Source organism: Lepidochelys olivacea (assembly GCF_965140295.1).
Source record: "Lepidochelys olivacea isolate rLepOli2 genome assembly, chromosome: 11".
NCBI classification, from domain to species: domain Eukaryota; kingdom Metazoa; phylum Chordata; order Testudines; family Cheloniidae; genus Lepidochelys; species Lepidochelys olivacea.
This window is the reverse complement of record NC_140421.1, coordinates 61,244,666-61,259,564: the sequence shown is the minus strand read 5'-3', so window position 1 is coordinate 61,259,564 and position 14,899 is coordinate 61,244,666. Positions and strand designations below refer to the sequence as shown.

The following is a 14,899-nucleotide window of genomic DNA, read 5'->3' as shown; positions in this document are numbered from 1 at the left end:
AAACTCCTATGGTATAACTGTTTCTCATGAAAGCACTGAAAATGTCCTTCACATGAAATGCTACAGTCTCAACAAAAGGAGCACATATTCAAAAAGACACCAAAAATGCAGAAAAAAATATTTTTAGCTACGTGTTGTTATACAAATGCAGCACTGAAAATGTTGGCAAATATATTTCCGTTAGCCTTTTGGCATTGGTAATTTTGCACTTTTGTAACAATGAAGCATTTTGCATTTATACTAGTGGCGACAAAATAAACTCACATTTCAATTAGTATAAATGTCATGTATTCTTAGAAAGAAAAGACAATTGGAAATGTGATGGCATTCCTAAAAAAAGCTGCTTTACATAAATGACAGAACAAAAATATAACAAGCTTTTCACATATGCAGCATACAAAACTGATCTGCCTGGACAAAATAATACTTTCCACTTCTATAATGCCTGCTGTATAAGGATCTTAAAGCTCTTCACAAATATTAACGAATATATTTATTTTTACAAATTTGGAAACTATCACAAATTAAGTGACTGGGCCAAGATCACAGGAAGCCTGTGATAGAAGAAATGGAACCCAGACTTTCCAGCTTTTAGCTTCACTCTTAACCACAGGACTTGCAAGATTTGTCACCTACTAGACCGAAGACTAAACCTGCTACCTGGGGTGAAAAATACCTGGCTGCCATACCCCTTGCAATTTAAAGCACTGTTCTCTGCATACTATTTAATGACAACTTATCTAACTACTTTCTGTTTAGTACATTTAAGAAAGTGGAACCTACTATGTCTCACCTTTGTTACTTTCTTTCCCTCCCTAGTTTCACTCCTCTCTTTTCTTTCCTATAATAGACAATGGCTCATTTTTTCTTGTTCTGTCTTCAGTGTCCGCTTCCATTTTAACTTCTCGCCATCCATCCCCTCTTCTCTCCTATCGATCTCCCTATCTCTACTTTGTTTCCTTTCTTCTCCCACTCTTCCTCCTGTCAAATCTCTCTGAATACCACACTAACCTATTTTAACTTGAATCAATCTCTCCTTCACGCAATCCCATCACATCCAAGACAGGAAATTTATCAAAGTCCTAACAGCCTGAGAACTATGACTATTGGTCAATAATTGATACAAAATATAGTGCCCACCATTGTCCAGCAGAAATGCTTAGGTGAGAAGCCAACCACTCCTCCCCCAGCTACTGGGAAAGCAAGGATGCTGGAAATCCTGCCAGAGTGTTGTCCCAATATCCTGCTCAAATGGTTTCACATCCTTTTCTATTAGTCAAAAGCCAGTAGGTCTCTGATAAACCTGTAGCATGGACTCAACCCATTCTGGTGGCTGGAAGGCAGAAGAAGCATTTTTGTCAGTTTCACTATAGCCCACTAGTTCTGAATAGCAGCAGGTTTTATTCTGCTGCCAACAAAGCTACAAGCAGTGACAAGCTACTTGCAGATTTAAGACTTTGTTGGACAGAGGGGGAAAGTGATGCATGTTTGTGAGATAATCTTCATAAGCACAAGGGCTAAACACAGGATTTTTTAAAATAAAAGTTGAGAGCCTCTAGAAGTTGATGATACTCAACCTGGGAAAGCTTCACAATCTAGTGGCTTTCTCAAGTCCTGCTTAACCACAAGGTCTATGTCACGTATGAGTCCAACTTTACTTTCACATGTTTCGAAACCAGAAGAAACACTTTATTTCATGTCATCTGAATTATATGTAAATAAATATATAACTGATGTCTTGACCAAGCAACATCTTACTTTGGCAACACTTCTGGAAAAGCAGGCAGATCAAGATTCCTCTCCCCCACAGAAAGTTATATGATCTTTCTATCATCCACAACACTAAGTGTTGACCTGAATTGCCTTTGTAAACAACACTAAAATGCCAAGCACTTGTAGACTTGCAGGAGGAAAAGGGAAACCTGAAAGAGAGGATACTAACAGGAACCTAGAGCTGTGCACATTTCACAGGAAAATACTCTACTCTGAGTGCTTTTCAGCATCAACTCCTGTACTTCATTTTGTAAATAAGTAAATCGATTATTTTCAAATACCTGGTTTTACATTTTACTTTATAGCTTAATTGTATAATTATTTGAATTTACCATGTGCCATAATAAATGTTAAGAGAAAACTAAATTAAAACACCGTAAGTTTAAAATGGACAACAGGAAATGCTACTTTACTCATTAACAGGTAGAAACTACTGTTACAAACAACAAGATTCAACACAGAACAGAAAAAACAGCATCTGTATTTACACTAGCTAAATATAAATTACAGGGACTATCAAACCTCATGCTTCAGGGTATCTGTAAATTAATTACCAAATAGGGGCTGGAGAGATGTGTCTCAAGGCATAGCATTATCCATTTTGCCAGATGCCTTATGGGATTGTTTGCCTTCATCTGAAATATGGACTAGACACCACTGACAGACAGCCACGCTGGGACAGTCCAATGATCCATCTAATATGCTATTCTATATAAATTTCTTAAGATAAAAAATTAAACAAAATGTATAAAGACAAAAAAATCTGATAAACATTAATAATACATTAATATAATAATTATCTAAGTCAAACATGTGAGTCAGGTGCAGTAGGATGCCCTGCTGTTTTAATGCCAACTGTCTTTTCTTATCCACACTATGCAGCATAACATCAGATAAACCAAACCCTTGTTGTATTATCTCCTGTACGATTTCAGTAACACATACGGGATGATATAAGTAAAAACTGTCTCACTTGTGAAATATGGTTGATTGAAGATTCCATGCGCCGAAGCTGGGATGCCTGGATATCCAGCATTTGGAGAACATTGTTGGCCAAAGTGTTGATCAGATAAGCTACACTTGCTAAGGACTGGGTTGTGTAGGCTTTGGTTTCTTCTAAGGCTCGCTGTTTATCTGCTGACTAAAAGCAGAAAAAAATCCATTTATTAAAGGAACTGACAGACATGAAGATTTGCCATATGAATTGCATTTGCATCCCTCTAAAGGATAGGAATTTCTACAATTCTACAAAATCAAGTCTAACTCATTATATTAAAATTACTATTTTTCTTCACCTAAAATTCTTAATTACCCAATAAAGATTAAGTAACGGTTCTAGTCAGAGTTTCCTGTTTTTGCAATGAAAGGAAAATTTTTGAAGCTGCTATATACTATCCTGTCTCAAGAAACCATTAAAAATACACTAGTACTACTACGAATGCTTAGTTCTTATACATGGGCTTGGCAGGATTCGGTTTAAATTGATATATGTCAGCAAATGTCAATTTCAGCTGATACACTGAAATGGACAAGAACATATCCATCAGCAAGAGTCATCAAAAGTGCAGCCACCACCCTTCCCCTCTACGCACCTTGCGCCTCCAGGGATTGGGCGTCACTAGCCCTGCAGTAGCACAGAAAGCCCTCTGAAGCCCCACTGTCATGGGAGCGACTGAGCAGGGCTGTGACAGCAGAGCTGCAGAGGGTTCCCTGCACAGCCACAGGGCTGATGATGCTGAATCACTGCAAGTCCAAGTTGCAGGGGAAGCTATGGTCCTGGCAGGGCAGGGCAGAGATCCCCACCAGGGCTGTGAGGAGGAGGATGGTTGCAGGGGAGGTCACCCGGCTGCTGAATGGTCTCCCCGGTGTCTAGGAGTTTGTCCTCCTGGCAGTCCTGGCCAGGGGCATTTGCTCTGCCCGGCCAGGACTGCAGCCTTCCCTGCACTTTGTGCCTGAAGGGTGTTGCAGTGCAGGGAGCCCTCTGCAACCCCTGCTGGAAACTCCCTGCAGTTCTGATGCCACCACTGCCCTAACTCCCACCCTTAATTTCCTGCAACTGTGAAAATTAAAATTGTTAAAAATCAGGGGACATTTTTAAATAAAAATCAACATCAATCATCAAAATTGCAACAAAATAAAAATCGAATTCTGCCATGCCTACTTCTAAAGTGCTTTTCATCAGTAGATCTCAAAGCACTCACTGGTACTTAAAACATAAAATTTCCACAATATTTTTAAATTCATGATTGTTCATTTATCCATTTACACATGCAAAATGCTCATTACAGAATTCCAATACTGCTTGCTCAACTTTGTGTGCTTTATTTAGATCTTGCAGTAAATGCCTGAAATAATCTGCCAAATAGAATATTCAGTGGTTCCAATTATTCAGACCTCAATGGGCTTTAAAAATGGGCTTTAAAATGGAAGTGAGTTTTCACAATGGATGAACTGTAATTGTTTTCCTAAAATGGTAGCAAAAATATTACCATACTAGAAAAATCACTTTAAAATGATTAAATTAGTAGTAGTACATTTTATAAAAAACCTTAATATTCCTACAAGTTTGAATACAGGCAGTCGGACACATCTGGTTCCTGAAAATCGCATCTTAAGTTGAAACGTCGTAACTTGATTTTTCAATAGGAACAATATCTGATCGAGCGGCGCAAAGTCAAAACTGATAAAGTCAAAACTGACATCGGAAAGTCGAAACAGGATGTCAATTTACAAACGTCGCAAGTGCCATTCGTCGTAACTTGAATGTTGTAAAGTCGAGGACTGCCAGTACTCTTCACTCTCCCTTTTTAATCAGTCCTCACTTTGTTCAACTTTCAGACAACTGGACATGAAAATTTGACACTAAAAATATTTAGGATACCAAACCAGCAGATTGCTGTTTTAAAATATTAACACAGACAGACATTTTAGAACAGATTTAGAATTAATAACTTGCTAAGAACTCAGCCCTCAGGGTTCTGCTTTTCTCCTGGAACAGCAGAGGACATCACAAAAACCTAAATTAGTTCAAGGAATACAGTTAAAAGCATTGTTTAAGAAATGTCAACTGTTGCAAGAGAAACGAATCTGAGATTCTGAACTCTAATCTTTCATGTGAACATATGCTAAAAGATAACAGCCTTTAATTAGACAATGCCTATTCTCACAGCACAGCCACAAAAATAGCTCTCAGTGCAGGTACCTTGGTTCTACTATGACTTCAAGTTATTTCCCTTTGTTTGTGCATCAATATCAGAAGGTAACTGAGAACCAGGACACTGTCTACATTTGTTTCTACAGCATCCAGCACAAAAGGTCCCTCATTCTGATCAGAGCCTCTGGGCACTACAGTGCTATAAATATTAAATACTACTAAAATAATTGACTGCTGCCACAGAAGATAAAATACAGAATATTGTACTTCTGTGTTTCATTTCTTCCCCCCCTTACAGAGTTTCACAAATGGCCTAGTCTCCATGCCCCAATACCAAGCTATATGTAGAATCTAAAGAAGTTTCGCTGCTCACTCTATGTATTTTTCACATAGGTTAATCTTAAAAATTTGATATGTGCCTTTGTTATAGAGATACTAGCCGAATGATTCAGATTCTTATAACCCTACCAACTTGGTCAATGATCTACTTGAATGCAAATATTTTGTGAAACACTGAATGCAAACCTTGTCTCTCTACTCCAGGAATAATTATTCCCAGGGACTGAAAAATTTTCCTAACACCCAGTAGCCTGAGGACTAAATTTGCTAGCCTTCACGAAAAATACCTATGTCAACATATATACAATATTTCACTCTGTCACCATCCATCCCCAAAAATCAACATAATACATCCTCCTCCCAATCTTAGCAGGTTCCTCTTTGCCCACATACCCAACAATGGCTGTCTACATAGCTCCCCTTCTTTCTCCCAGCCTGCTTCCTAGGAAAAGGGATGTCAGCTGCTGCTCAATCACACCAATGACTGAGGAAGTGAGCTGTAGCTCACGAAAGCTTATGCTCTAATAAATTGGTTAGTCTCTAAGGTGCCACAAGTCCTCCTTTTCTTTTTGCGAATACAGACTAACACGGCTGCTACTCTGAAACCAATGACTTTGTTTCCCAGCTCATGGTCAAAAGGGAGAAAACACTGGCCAGACAGTTTTTTGCCCATCCAGCAGCCCCCTGCAATGGCAGTAATTGACTAATATTTGACAACTACTATGAAAACAAGGTGGGGTCCCTATGCAGAAAAACACCTTGGCAAAACGCCCTCTCCCCAACTTCCCCTCCATTATGACCAGCTGATGGGAAGTGGGTAGAATGCTGTCTCTGGACCCTACTTAGGCTTTTCATATCCTTTGGCTAGTGTAAGTCTTATGTACTTGAAGATCCACACCAACCCACCCCAAGAGAAAAGGACAGGACAGGACAGGACAGGGAGAGAGATCTGTCTTCTTTCCCCATTACAAAGGCTGCTACGGAGAACCATCTTCTTCCCTACTCCATTTCCCTGTGAATGACATCGGCTCAGTTTTCCCAAGCGCATGAAGCATTACAACTGATAAACAACCAGACAATTTCACAACTCAAAAGGCTTGAGAATGGCAACAGTGAAATGGTCTGTAATCCTATTAGTTTTATTCTGCAGCATTTTGGGAATTCTATGAACAGAACCAAAAATGCCAATTTGAATCTACACAGAGATGGTTCTGGCCAGCTGACATTAGAAATCTCCGAATGCAACAAGGATTTTCAACCATTTCACAATCATTAGCAGGCAAACTTTTTCAGAACAAGAGACAGGCAATTTATATTTTTAAAGACAGCACAGCCTGTGCTATGACTCTGTTGTAAAAAGAAAAATGCATTAATCTATTTTATGTTCAGAGCCAGCCCCTCAGCTGGCGTAGACTGATGTAGCTCCAGTGAAGTCAGAACTATGCCAATCCATACCAATTGAGGATCTGGAGCTTAGGACTTGTCTTCACTCAAGTTCTGCAACTAACCCAATCCCCTCCACGCACAAAAATCTGTAGCTTGAGTTAAATGGTGCTTTAAACTCAAGCTAGATGGCCCGTAGAGGGAGTCAGTGCTGAAGCTCAAGTGCTGCTGACTCTGAAGTAATGTAGTAGTGATGCAACAGACCAAATTACAACAAAGTCATCATCTGCTAATTCAATTACTCTGCAGTTGAGATGTTTCAGTGTGATCCCTCTCACTAAGGACTTGTCTAGCCTTAAAATGCCACAGCGGCATGGCCACAGCGATAGCGCTTCGGCGTAGGTAGTGTCTACAGTGACAGGAGTGATTTTCCCATTGGTGTAGGTAATCCATCTCCACACCCTGTACGACGTAGTTATGCCAACTTAATTTTCTAGTGTAGACCAGACTTAAGTGGAGTAACTCAAGGCTGATCTACACTGAAAAGTGACACTGGCATTGCTACGTCTCTCAGGTGCAGATAAGCCGACCTAAGCTATGGCTAGACTAGAAAGCTTACCATGATGCAGCTGCACCGATGCAGCTGTGCCGCTGTAAGCTTTCTAGAGTAGCTGCTCTAAGCCAATGAGAGAGCACTTTCCCATCCACTTAATTAATCCTCCCCCAACGACCAGCAGTAGCTATGTTGGCAGGGGAAGCTCTCTCATGACATAGCACTGTCCATACTGGGGATTAGGTCCATGTAACTAATGTCACTCAGGGATGGCTTATTCACATCCCTGAGCGACCTAAATTATACCAATATAAGTGGTAGAGTAGACATAACCTAAGTCCCTGTGTAGACGGTATTAGGTCAGTGATCCATGGAAGAATTCTTCCATCAAACTAGCTAACGCCTTTTAGGATTACCTATGCCGACGGAAGAATCCTTCCTGTTGATGTAGGCAGCATCTACACTGAAGCACTACAGCAGCACAGCATCTTATATGTAGACAATCTCAGTGAGCAAACAGTTGCAATGAAAATAACTCCTCAAAACTGAAATAAAGAAAGCATTTACACATTTTATATTAACATTATCTTGTAACCACTTTAAGCACAGAAACTTTATAATATAATACATGCATTTTTGCAGGCCATCTGTTAATCACAGTATTTTACTCAGACCCTGAAATTCTTTGAAAGAAAGCTGCACATATTTTGTTTGGCATAGGAACCTGAAAGCTCAAAATTTTCACATGTACAGTATAACCTGCAAAATGTGCTGCATGTGGAAGTTAATTAAAATTGGCATTTGAGCTTACTATTGTCAGCCATCTCTTTGAAAAGCGCTATTAATGACAACATTCCAGAATAACTCAATTTACATCTCTCTAATATTTTGTAGGTAAATTTGGGTTTCATGAAAGTGATAGAAGCTAGCAGCTTTAGGTGTGGGCGAAGTATACCGTGAATCAGCCCTCCAGAAGTTTCCCCACACAGCTATATTAAGTACACCTCCATCCTAACCTCAGATTTGTAATGATGAAAAATGGAGAGTAGAATGAAACCTAGTCATCTTTTACCTCTAAACACAGTATTCTTTAAACTCAGATCTCCAGAAGAAAAGGCTATATCTATATCTAACTATCATGCAACCTTTTCTCCTTTACATCACAGAAATCTAGGACTGGAAGAGACCTCGATAGGTCATCTAGTCCAGTCCTCTGCACTAAGTATTATCTAGACCAGTGGTTTTCAACCTTTTTTTCATTTGCAGTCCCCTAAAACATTTCAAATTGAGGTGCAGACCACTTTGGAAATTCCATCTGTTGTCCGCAGACTCCTGCCATAGAAGTTTTAGACTGAAAACTGACTGAAAAGAATTCAGCTATAAATACTGCATGTGCTCAGCACAGCATTTGACACAGCATGAGAAAGGGCACTAAACTGTGGGCTTCTCTGGTAATGACAACAACACTTTCAGGTTTTGACCTGTAGGTGGGGCATTCGCATACTTTTCATTGATCGGAGACACAGAATGCCTTTGGTGGAATCCGAAACTTTATTTTCAGTCACCTTTTGTGGACCCCTTATACATAGCCTGCAGATCCCCAGGGCTCCACAGACTAAAAACTACTGTTCTAGACTATCCCTGACAGGTGTTTGTTTAACCTGTTCTTTACAGCCTCCAGTGATGGGGATTCCACAACATCCCTAGGTAATTCGTTGCAGTGCTTAATTACCCTTACAGTTTTTCCTAATATATTAACTTAACATAGATAATATATATGAGGAAGTTTTTCCTAATATATAATTTAAGTCTCCCTTGCTGCTATGTAAGTCCATTACTTCTTGTCCTATCCTCCAGGGTTAAGGAGAACTATGTACTTGAAGACTATGTCTCCCTCCCCCAATCTTCTCTTCTCCAAACCTTCTATTGACAATTTAAAAACTGTATTAACTGTTGCCACCATGCTTAAACCTGTCAATTGACTTAAAACAAATGTTCCCTCATAATTTGCAGTATCACCTAGGTATCCTATATATAAATATAGAGGTTATGCCAAAAACAAAGTCACATTACTAAGCTATCAGTCAAAAGCAAAATTTAAGCATAGTCACTCTTATCAAATCATTTCTGATTTTTTTAATCTAAAACCAGATTGATAACTCTGAAGATTGAGGTCCACTGTTTATCCATAAATACGTCAGGTACACAATCTCCACTAATATACTTCAAACCTGACCTAGAGGGACCACCTCAAGGGTAAAATGGTAATTTAACCTCTGTACTCACCCAAATCCTTTACTCTTCTACCAAGACTGCTAACAAAGGCACTGACCTGGCTAGATTCAAACTGGAGACAACTATACAATACAAAACAACGTTACATATATTTTTATTTGTGAGGGGCAATACACACAGGGCTCTAGTATAAACCAGCACAATGGGGATTCTTTATTTAGAGTGCAGGCCGATGACCTATAGCTCTCTGGTTCTCAGACTGAGAAACACAGTTTAGGCAAACTGAGTTGTGACACTAACAAGCATATGTCCTGGATTACGCATCCTGGGATGCACTGTATACACTGCAACTCCATAGACTGCAATTCTCCCTTGAATCATAGAATCATAGAATATCAGGGTTGGAAGGGACCTCAGGAGGTCATCTAGTCCAACCCCCTGCTCAAAGCAGGGCCCATCCCCAATTAAATCATCCCAGCCATGGCTTTGTCAAGCCTGACCTTAAAAACTTCTAAGGAAGGAATGCATTGAGTACATTAGCTTTTTCCACATCCTCTGTCATTAGGTTGCCTCCCTCATTCAGTAAGGGGCCCACACTTTCCTTGGCTTTCTTCTTGTTGCCAACATATCTGAAGAAACCCTTCTTGTTACTCTTGACATCTCTTGCTAGCTGCAGCTCCAGGTGCGATTTGGCCCTCCTGATTTCATTCCTACATGCCCAAGCAATATTTTTATACCTTTTTTTGCCTCTGTCTTCACTAACGACGTCAGCTTCCAGACTGCTGCGCTGGGCATCACAGCATGGGGAGTAGATGGCCAGCCCTCTGTGGAGAAAGAGGTGGTTAGGGACTATTTAGAAAAGCTGGACGTGCACAAGTCCTTGGGGCCGGATGAGTTGCATCCGAGAGTGCTAAAGGAATTGGCGGCTGTGATTGCAGAGCCATTGGCCATTATCTTTGAAAACTCATGGCGAACGGGGGAAGTCCCAGATGAGTGGAAAAAGGCTAATGTAGTGCCAATCTTTAAAAAAGGGAAGAAGGAGGATCCTGGGAACTACAGGCCAGTCAGTCTCACCTCAGTCCCCGGAAAAATCATGGAGCAGGTCCTCAAAGAATCAATCCTGAAGCACTTACATGAGAGGAAAGTGATCAGGAACAGTCAGCATGGATTCACCAAGGGAAGGTCATGCCTGACTAATCTAATCGCCTTCTATGATGAGATTACTGGTTCTGTGGATGAAGGGAAAGCAGTGGATGTATTGTTTCTTGACTTTAGCAAAGCTTTTGACACGGTCTCCCACAGTATTCGTGTCAGCAAGTTAAAGAAGTATGGGCTGGATGAATGGGCTATAAGGTGGGTAGAAAGTTGGCTAGATTGTCGGGCTCAACGGGTAGTGATCAATGGCTCCATGTCTAGTTGGCAGCCGGTGTCAAGTGGAGTGCCCCAGAGGTCGGTCCTGGGGCCGGTTTTGTTCAATATCTTCATAAATGATCTGGAGGATGATGTGGATTGCACTCTCAGCAAATTTGCGGATGATACTAAACTGGGAGGAGTGGTAGACACGCTGGAGGGCAGGGATAGGATACAGAGGGACCTAGACAAATTGGAGGATTGGGCCAAAAGAAATCTGATGAGGTTCAATAAGGATAAGTGCAGGGTCCTGCACTTAAGACGAAGAACCCAATGCACCGCTACAGACTAGGGACCGAATGGCTCGGCAGCAGTTCTGCGGAAAAGGACCTAGGGGTGACCGTGGACGAGAAGCTGGATATGAGTCAGCAGTGTGCCCTTGTTGCCAAGAAGGCCAATGGCATTTTGGGATGTATAAGTAGGGGCATAGCGAGCAGATCGAGGGACGTGATCGTCCCCCTCTATTCAGCATTGGTGAGGCCTCATCTGGAGTACTGTGTCCAGTTTTGGGCCCCACACTACAAGAAGGATGTGGATAAATTGGAGAGAGTCCAGCAAAGGGCAACAAAAATGATTAGGGGTCTGGAACACATGACTTATGAGGAGAGGCTGAAGGAACTGGGCTTGTTTAGTCTGCAGAAGAGATGAATGAGGGGGGATTTGATAGCTGCTTTCAACTACCTGAGAGGTGGTTCCAGAGAAGATGGTTCTAGACTATTCTCAGTGGTGGAAGAGGACAGGACAAGGAGTAATGGTCTCAAGTTGCAGTGTGGGAGGTTTAGGTTGGATATTAGGAAAAACTTTTTCACTAGGAGGGTGGTGAAACACTGGAATGCATTGCCTAGGGAAGTGGTAGAATCTCCTTCCTTAGAAGTTTTTAAGGTCAGGCTTGACAAAGCCATGGCTGGGATGATTTAATTGGGGATGGGTCCTGCTTTGAGCAGGGGGTTGGACTAGATGACCTCCTGAGGTCCCTTCCAACCCTGATATTCTATGATTCTATGATACTCTTCCCTGGTCATATGTCCAACCTTCCACTTCTTGTAAGCTTCTTTTTTATGTTTAAGATCCGCTAGGATTTCACCGTTAAGCCAAGCTGGTCGCCTGCCATATTTACTATTCTTTCGACACATCGGGATGGTTTGTCCCTGAAACCTCAACAGGGATTCCTTGAAATACAGCCAGCTCGCCTGGACTCCTTTCCCCTTCACATTAGTCCCCCAGGGGATCCTACCCATCCGTTCCCTGAGGGAGTCGAAGTCTGCTTTCCTGAAGTCCAGGGTCCGTATCCTGCTGCTTACCTTTCTTCCCTGTGTCAGGATCCTGAACTCAACCAACTCATGTGTCAGGATTCTGACCTCAACCACCTCATTTAAACTAAAGTAAAAAACAAAAAACAATTGAACTTTATCCTATTTGTGAAAATGATGTACATCTATTAGGGCTGTCAATCGCAGTTTAATGCCTGCGAATAACTGAAAACAAAATTAACACATTAATGCATTTATCGCATACCTCTGGGCCGGGAGGGTGGCATCAGCAGTGAGGGAGCTGAAGCCCCGCGCTCTGAGCCCGAGCTTCTATTTGAAAATATAGAAAACATCCAAAAATATTTAAATAAATGGCATTCTATTATTGTTTAACAGTGTAATTAATCACAATATTTTTAATCTCACAATTGATCGCAATTAATTTTTTTAATCGCTTGACAGCCATAATAAAAATCACAAATGTCCATATCACTCTGTGGAGTCTTCTCCTTTATTATCTTGTTCCACATTTTTTTCCAGAAGCAAAATGACACAGATGACCCTGAGCAACTAGTGGTGTCAATATGAAGCTTTAGTTGGAAGTCAGAGTTTCCTTATACCATGCCAAGTGGTTTGGGTATTGCCAAAGCAGTTGGTGCTAAGTGTCACGTATCCAAAGATCTTTAGTAAACCTACGTTCACACTGTGAACATTTCCAAGGTTTGAGGCCGTCTTCAGTTGAAAAATCTGTGTGCGCCTTGTACTGTAACACACCACTTTACTAATGCTGTCTTTGAATAGTGCTGTAACTTGCAACTTTCACAATACGTTTAACAGCATCGGGAAAATTTGACTGTCCGTTCAAGTGTTTTATTTTTGTCCAGAATCAATCTGTCATCTTGATCAATCATTACCTGGACAGAGATGTTGCAACACTGATTTCAGTCAGTGATGGTGTGAAATATTCTTGTCTGTGTTATGTACATGCCTTTTTCAGCTATGCTGGAACTGTTCAGATATATATGTTCTGGAACCTTTAGGTTTTGTGGCATCTTCATGCTGGGAAAGTCAGTATCATGCAAAGTGGTCTTGCAGCAAGATCTATAGATTGCTCCTCTAGCTGGACAGGAGGAATGTTCTTCTTGAGAGTAGATACCACTGCAGTTCTGCCCATCTTAACAGTACATATCATGCTTTCAGCTGAGACCCATAGTCATGGCCTCATTTGTTACCTTTAAGGTTTTACCATTTAAATTGTGTTGGATTTCAGCCTAATACCTCAGTAACTGATGCTTGTAATTCTGACATTTCAAAAGTATAATGTTAAGTAGATGCTTGAGCATCACAGATGTGCTTCTCATAAGGCTCATCTTCACAGCCTCAAAGAGGTGCAGTTTAGGACTATTTGATATCTTCTCTCTGCCAACATTAGCCAATTTACAGGTGACAGCCTATACAGATAGCGTGTTTAGTGTCTATCCTGTTGGTTGCCTTGACAGAATACACAAATGTCATATTCAGTGGTTTTCTAGGGAGTCAAAGTATTCACTGAATTTAGATGCCACTACATAGTTTTAAGGTTCAAGCAGAATGTAAGTGATGTCATGTACCTTATTCTTTTGCACAACACAACAGCATGGCTCACTTTCAGGCATCATTACCAAAAGAATATTAGGAAGTTTTCAACACGTTTTATACACTCTCACATACGAGTATAATCAAATGTGGGTTCATAGTCTACCTCAAACCTTGAGAATGGTGAGAATTAAATGATAAACTATAAAACAAGGGGAAAAAATAACTTTATTATTCAATCTGGTGGTGGTGTTCCTCACAATAGAGAAGAAACAGGACTCAGATGTAATAAATGCAAAGGTGATTATTTAGGACACAGGCCCAGCAGCTCACTAGCTTTCTGCCAAAGTGAGGAACACAGTTCGTGCTATAGTATTATGACACTAGATTTGCACAAGATCTGGTCCAGCCTGATGACTATACAACATATCTATTATCAATCCCAAGTCACTCCATGCCCCAAAACAAGAGTTTGCAAAACTGTAATTTACTATGGAAAAATGTGAAGTTTTACAGTTAGTAACGAAACAAAAAAAGTAGATGCTGTTGGCTGGATAGCTGAAGCGCAGAAAAAAGATAGGGGAAGGTGAGAGAAGACCAGACTAAGTGACCTCTCAAAGGAACAAGATAGCCATATCACTGACATTTGCCTACAAATAATGACAGGTGAAATGGCACATAACTCTCAAGAGCGGTGATGAAGCCTGTGAGCCATTGTGTAACAATCACGAGCAATTCCCTTTAAAAAGAGGAAACAAAGGAGCAACTGAAATGTTGAAGGTAAAATAAGAGGTATATGATGAAATTAACACAATTTCACTTATACAGCTTAAAGAAACAAGACACGATAGCTCTATAAAAATTATTCAGAGAGGATTTAAAATAAGATGGAACACATCATTGAGGTTGACCAAGAATGGCAATGACAAGGACAAGTAAAGCTGCACAAGTATGAATGACAAAGATGAATATATAAAGAAAGCTCTTATCAGTAGATGCACAAAACCACCAAGAGAGATCACAGAGGCCTATCAATGGAAACGTTGAAATTAGATAAAACTCTGGTAAATACTGGATTTTGCAGCCATGGTCACTTCCTACCCAAACTTAATTTTTGTGACGGTTCAATCACTGGACATTTTCACAGTAAAGTTAGTCTGAGGTTAATCCAGCTCGAAACTCTGGGCTTCTAAACTGCTAAAAACAAACTGTCACCTCTGAGTGCCT

General features: G+C 40.6%; 1 protein-coding gene across 15 annotated transcripts in view; it reads right to left on the bottom strand.

Annotated features, from left to right (window-relative positions):
* The window catches only part of ABI2 (abl interactor 2), a 102,884-nt gene that overhangs the window by 55,787 nt on the left and 32,198 nt on the right, over positions 1–14,899 (bottom strand). For all 15 annotated transcript variants that reach the window (XM_084643881.1, XM_084643882.1, XM_084643875.1 and 12 more), the window contains exon 2: positions 2,747–2,914. In XM_084643881.1, the coding sequence (XP_084500007.1) occupies positions 2,747–2,914 (168 nt within the window). The remainder of the gene's footprint in view (positions 1–2,746; positions 2,915–14,899) is intronic.